Here is a 6,109-nt window from a genome sequence, read left to right as displayed (position 1 = left end):
GGAGAAGGATGTCATTGATACATCAGACTCTCTTTTTCCCTATAAGGCATTGAAAAATATGGGGAGATGACTTGTTCAGCAAAGGCCTCCATGCTAAAGTAAGGAAATATTGAAGTAGCTTGATGCCATGAGGTGTCTGAACAGACAAAGAGAGCAGAGTGATGAGACCCTTTGCCCTCAGGGAGAGAAGAAGATGATCTCTATTCCCAGAGATTAGGATGATTTCAGAAAGAGATGAAGAGAACCTTTGCTCTTAAACAGCACATCTTTAAACTAATACCACTTAAATTGACATGTCCCCTAAACACAGCTGTGGGAAAATCTGTGAAAAAAATGGGAGAGATTTCACAATTGCAGATTTTTCCTAGTGGCTGCTATTCATGGAAAAGAAAAGCCATGAGATAATTGTTTTCTTGTGGAGAAGTCTCCATAACATTAACAAGAGGAGGTTCTTTCCCTAAGTGAACTGAAGAAAGACTATTCTAGAGGTGGAAAATTGACAGAAAATTTTAGATTTTGTCTCTTTACATTGTCAGATTGTATGGAGAAAGGAAGTGTTCTGAAAGTTTAGTTCTGATCCTTATTACTCTGTCTTTTAGTTACTCTTAAGAAACTTTTCTTTATACCATTTAAAAGTTTTGAGCCGACTTTGCCTTTCTTCTAATCCTATTTCAAGAGCAGGAGATGAGTAAGTATATTCTAGTGTGTGCACTGGTAATTAGACAGCACTGAACCCACCACACTTATTGATATATTGCCCAAGAAATCCCAAAATGGTGAACCAAAACCACTACAGAAACTTCCTGATGAACTGCCCCAGACCAGAGGGAAAACAAGGCAGAGCCATGGTTTGTCAGGAGTTGCCTGAACCTAATGAGCCCTGTGGTGCATTTGGAACTGAGCCCTGGAACCTCAGGGCCTGAGAGGAGATGGCACAAACCTTTCCAGGAGTCAATGGCAGAAGAAAACCCCAAACTGTCTCAAAGCATTAATGGGTGCCACTGAGGTCCATCCCCAACACAGGCTCCTCATGGACTCCTTGAAGGAGAGAATTGGAGACTCAAAATGGCACAAAAACCTCTCGGTGTGGAAAGGAAAATCCAAAGTACCTGAAAAAAGTTTAGTATCTCAGAGTATTAATGAGCCCCAGTGAGTGTCAGTACAAATCTCTCAAGGGACTCCTTAAGGCAGATAATTGGGGCCATGATTGCACAAACCTCTCACAGAGTCTGTATCAAAAGGGAAACACCAAATACCTTAAAAGAAATGCAGTTCTGGGAGCATGAAGGAGCCCCCAGGGCCATTCCTGACCAAGGCTCCCCAGGGACTCCTTCCAGCAGATCCTTGAGGCCACTGGGATGTGGGCTGGGGGGGGATGCTGAGGGCAGGACCAGGGGGTGACAGTGCCCAGCCTGGCTGGGGCTGTGCCAGGAGGCCCCAGGGCCTCAGGACAAGGTGTCTCCTCACAGTCCTTGGTGGCACAGACCCTGCTGTGCCCCAGGGCACCAAGACTTGGCTTCTCTTTGTCCCCACCTGTCATCAGTGCCTCCAGTTCTCTGCTCTGCCTGGGGCCTGGGGACACTTTCTCAGTCGTGTCCCTCAGTGGGACCCATTAAAAGTCCAAGAAACTTTGGAGCTGGATTCTGACTTGGAGTTCTGGAGAGGTTTCTGCAGCTCCCTCTCAGGGCCTGATGTTCAGGGCCTGAGCACAAAGCCCCAGAGGGTCATTAAAGTCCTTGTGCTGTGTCTGTGCTGCTGAGCTGGGCCGGGCTCCTGGCACAGAGGGTGATGCTGGTAACCAAGCAGAGCTTCAAAAGCACATTTCTCTTGCTGAGCAGCTCTTCTCCCAGCCCAGCAGGGCTGGGGCACTGCCTGCAGCCAGCCCGGGCACAGCACAGAGGCACAGAGAGCTTCAATCAGTCAGGGCTGGGAAGGGCTGAGAAGTGCCTGGGGCAGAATCACTGCCAGCCCTTGGCACAGGAACCTCTGGCTGCAGGACAGTGCAGCTGCAGCTCCTGGAGCGATCTCCTAAAGCTGGAACATCCCAATGCCCACAGACCCTGTGAGTGCATTCTCTGCTCATCTCCTGTGCAGAGCAGCCAGGGGTGCCCAGGGCTGTCCTGCAGAGCAGGGTCCTGCAGCCCAGGGCGCTGTGCTGGGCCAGGACTCTGCTGCCTGCCAGGGACAGCTCTCAGCCGGCCCTGGAGCTGCTCCCAGCGCTGGCCAGGAGCTGTGAGGGGAAGGAGCCACCCTGAGCAGGGCAGGTGCTGCTGCTGAGAGGGGCTGGGTGGGGCAGGGCTGCTCCCAGCTCCAGACCAGCCTGGGCACAGCTCCGGAGGGCACTTCCCAAAGAAGGTAAGCCTGGGATTGCTGTATAGATCAGTAGATTTCCTGAGAGTGTTTTCAATTTCCTGCTTGGAGAAGGATGGGAAATTTGGGGTGATGATGAAAAGTATTTTGCCTTTTATACATTTTTCAGATATCTGTAGCTCTATAAATTACTATTATATAGTTATAAAACTATAATACTTACTTAACTCTATTAATTAATTAACTCTATTAAACTACTATTATGTTCTTATTTTACTGTAATCCTTAACTGACTCTAGTATGTTTCCTGCCTAGCTCTTAGATTTTAGAACAATAAGCTGACTGTCTAAATACATTCCTGAAATATTGTATAGTCTTATTATCAGGAAGAGTGCCTACAAGAAGAATATTTTGGTTTTTGACAACAATGTAAGCAGTCATAAAAAAAACTGGGGCAAAGAAGCCCTTGGACCTACTCCAATGGGCTGAGCCAGGGGTGTGTAACTGGGGCAACTGAATCTCCTACTGGATATTCCTGTTAAATATCCTAATTAATCAACCTTATTATCTTGTTGAAATCAGGGGCTGGGTGTGCCCCATTCCTGCGGGGCCACCTGGAATCTTCCAATAAAGGTCTGGTTTTTACTTTCCTGTTCTAACACTGTTGCAAGGGTTTGTTTTTTTTTTTCTCTTCTGATTATAAACAACAGGGGGATGAGATAAACAGTGCAGGAATTGTAATCCCAGAATCACAGAACATTCTGAGTTGAAAGGGACACACAGGATCATCAAAGGAATGTTAGAACATTTACAGAGACTCCAGAACTGTGACTTTGGGTGGTCAGTCTCTCTGCTGGGAGCCTCCCAAAGGGCCTTCAGCCACTCCTCAGCCCTGGACAGCAGCAGCATCACCTCTGCAGGGCCCAGCAGGGCTCTCCTGAGCTGCCCTTGCCCAGCTGCACACAGAGCCTGCCCCAGCCAGGGCCCTGCACACAGGCAGGTTTCTGTAGGGCCGGGCCGAGGGCACACAGGGTGGGATGGGCTCTGTGAGCGCTGGCAGGGACAAGGCACCTCTCAGGAGGGAATGTCCAGGCCCAGGGAGATGCTCAGGGAAGGAGAGGGGGCTGAACAGAGCAGTGCTGGGGGAACAAACCCATCCAGCCCCTCACCTGCCCTCAGCCACAGGGAATCCTTTGCCTCTCACATCTCTCAGTGGCAAACTCTGAGTGCAGCAGGAATGCTGGGGATTTCTGACCTCAGAGAGTCAGGAATGGTGTGTGGGTAGGAAATCAATTCCTAAAACTATCTCCTGCTATTTCCCTTAGAAGTGTGAGTGCAGATGGTACCAACCCTTTCTGCAGTAGGATTGATTCCCCTGACAAATCCTGAATATCCAGCCTTGTCCCTCTGCCAAATGGCCACAAACCCAGGGCAGCAGGGCAGGGATGGCTCCTCGAGAGCCCCCACACACAGGCCTGGCTGCTCCTGGCACACTCAGCCAGCACAACTGGAGCTCAGGCAGGGACCTGGGTGAAGGTTTTCCCAGAGCAGGAACAAGGGTGGGTGAGTCCCAGCAGGACAGGCTGCAGGGAATGGCCCAAGTCTGGCTCCAAACAGCCTCTCCTGACTTGTCACTGCCCTTTCTCCATGAACAGGTGCCCATGTGCAACCACAGCAAATGTCCAACAGCAGCTCCATCAGCCACTTCCTCCTGCTGGCACTGGCAGACACGCGGCAGCTGCAGCTCCTGCACTTCTGCCTCTTCCTGGGATCTCCCTGGCTGCCCTCCTGGGCAACGGCCTCATCATCAGCGCCGTAGCCTGCGGCCACCACCTGCACACGCCCATGTTCTTCTTCCTGCTCAACCTGGCCCTCAGCGACCTGGGCTCCATCTGCACCACTGTCCCCAAAGCCATGCACAATTCCCTCTGGGACACCAGCACCATCTCCTACCCTGGATGTGCTGCACAGCTCTATTTTTTTGTCTTTTTCATCTCTGCAGAGTTTTATCTCCTGACCATCATGTGCTATGACTGCTACGTGTCCATCTGCAAACCCCTGCACTACGGGACCCTCCTGGGCAGCAGAGCTTGTGCCCACATGGCAGCAGCTGCCTGGGCCAGTGCCTTTCTCAATGCTCTGCTAAACACAGCCAATACATTTTCCCTGCCCCTTTGCCATGGCAATGCCGTGGACAAGTTCTTCTGTGAAATCCCCCAGATCCTCAAACTCTCCTGCTCCAAATCCTATCTCAGGGAACTTGGGGTTCTTGTGTTTTCTATATTTTTAGCATTTTGTTGTTTTGTGTTCATAGTTTTCTCCTATGTACAGATCTTCAGGGTCGTACTGAGGATCCCCTCTGAGCAGGGACGGCACAAAGCCTTTTCCACCTGCTTCCCTCACCTGGCCGTGGTCTCTCTGTTTATCAGCACTGGTGTATTTACCTACCTAAAGTCCCCCTCAATGTCCTCCCCATCCCTGGATCTGGCCCTGTCAGTTCTGTACTCGGTGGTGCCTCCAGCCCTGAACCCCCTCATCTACAGCCTGAGGAACCAGGAGCTCAAGGCTGCAGTGTGGAGACTGATGACTGGATGCTTTCAGGAACATTAAACTGCTGGCCAATTTCTACAAATCTCTTGTAATAAAAGTCATTTTGATACTTCTTTTGGTTTCATTTTGGAGTTTCTTTTTTTTGTTTTACATTTTAATGTTTTCCACATTAGAAAGAAATGTCATTGTGCCATTTCTCATTCTGTTTCTCTCCACCTTCCCTGTGCCCACAGACTCTGTCAATGAGGGGCTGCACTCTCGGTGGCTTTCAAGGAACTAAAGGATCTCCCAGCAGTTTTCTGCAGAGATGCCCTTTTGTTGCCTTCTCTGGAGCTGCAGCAGCAATGTCTGTGTGCAGAGCTGGGGGCAGATCAGTGCTGGCACAGCAGCTCTGGTCCTGCTGGCCACGCCATTCCTGATGCAGGCCAGGAGCCATTGGCCTTCTTGGCCACCTGGGCACACGGCTGGCTCATGTCCAGCCTGCTGTCCATCAGTCCCTGCAGGTCCCTTTCTGCCTGGCTGCTGTCCAGCCCCTCTGTCCCCAGCCTGTAGTGCTGCAGGGGTTGTTGTGGCCAAAGTGCAGGACCCGGCACTTGGACTTGTTAAACCTCACCTTGTTGGATTTGGGCCCTGGATCCAGCCTGTCCAGGGCCCTCTGCAGAGCCCTCCTACCCTCCAGCAGATCAACACTCACATCCAGCTTGGTGTCATCTGCAAAGATGTCCTTGGTTCCATGTGTCCCTTCAGTGTCACAATGTCCCTTTGGTTGCACCAGGCCCTGCACTGTCACACTGGTCTCCTTGGTTCCATGGGGCCCCAAAATGCGACAATGGACTCCTTGGTTCCATGGGGCTTCACAGTGTCACAATGTTCTCGTTGGTGCTGCAGTTTCACAGTGGCCCCTCGGTTCCATGGGGCCCCAGGGTGTCACAAAGGCCCCATGGTCACATGAGGTCCCACACTGTCACAATGCTCTCTGTGGTTCCACAAATGCCCTCAGTGTCACAATGGATTCCTTGTTTCCATGAGGCCACACAGTGTCACAAGGGCCTTCCAGATTCCTGGAGGCCCCAGAGTGTCACAGTGGCCCCTTGGTTACACAAGGTCCTGCAGTGTCACAATGTCCCCTTGGTTCCATGAGGCCCCTCAGTGTCAGAATGTCCCCTTGGTTCACTGGGCCCTGGACTCTCCCAATGCTCTCCTTGGTTTCGCAGTGTCACAATGGTGAAACCCCTCGGTTACACGAGGC

The 6,109-nt window shown here is 51.2% G+C and overlaps 1 protein-coding gene across 1 annotated transcript; it reads left to right on the top strand.

Moving 5' to 3' along the window:
* The first annotated feature begins 4,155 nt into the window (after window positions 1–4,155).
* Window positions 4,156–4,920, top strand: LOC140680554 (olfactory receptor 14J1-like). Its single transcript, XM_072918345.1, has one exon. It carries the CDS (start codon window positions 4,156–4,158, stop codon window positions 4,918–4,920), a length of 765 nt encoding a protein of 254 aa, XP_072774446.1.
* The last annotated feature ends 1,189 nt before the right edge of the window (window positions 4,921–6,109 follow it).

This window comes from Taeniopygia guttata, chromosome 25 (assembly GCF_048771995.1).
Source record: "Taeniopygia guttata chromosome 25, bTaeGut7.mat, whole genome shotgun sequence".
Classification (NCBI taxonomy): Eukaryota; Metazoa; Chordata; class Aves; order Passeriformes; family Estrildidae; genus Taeniopygia; species Taeniopygia guttata.
The sequence above is the reverse complement of the archived record's forward strand: the minus strand, read 5'-3'. Positions and strand labels throughout refer to the sequence as shown.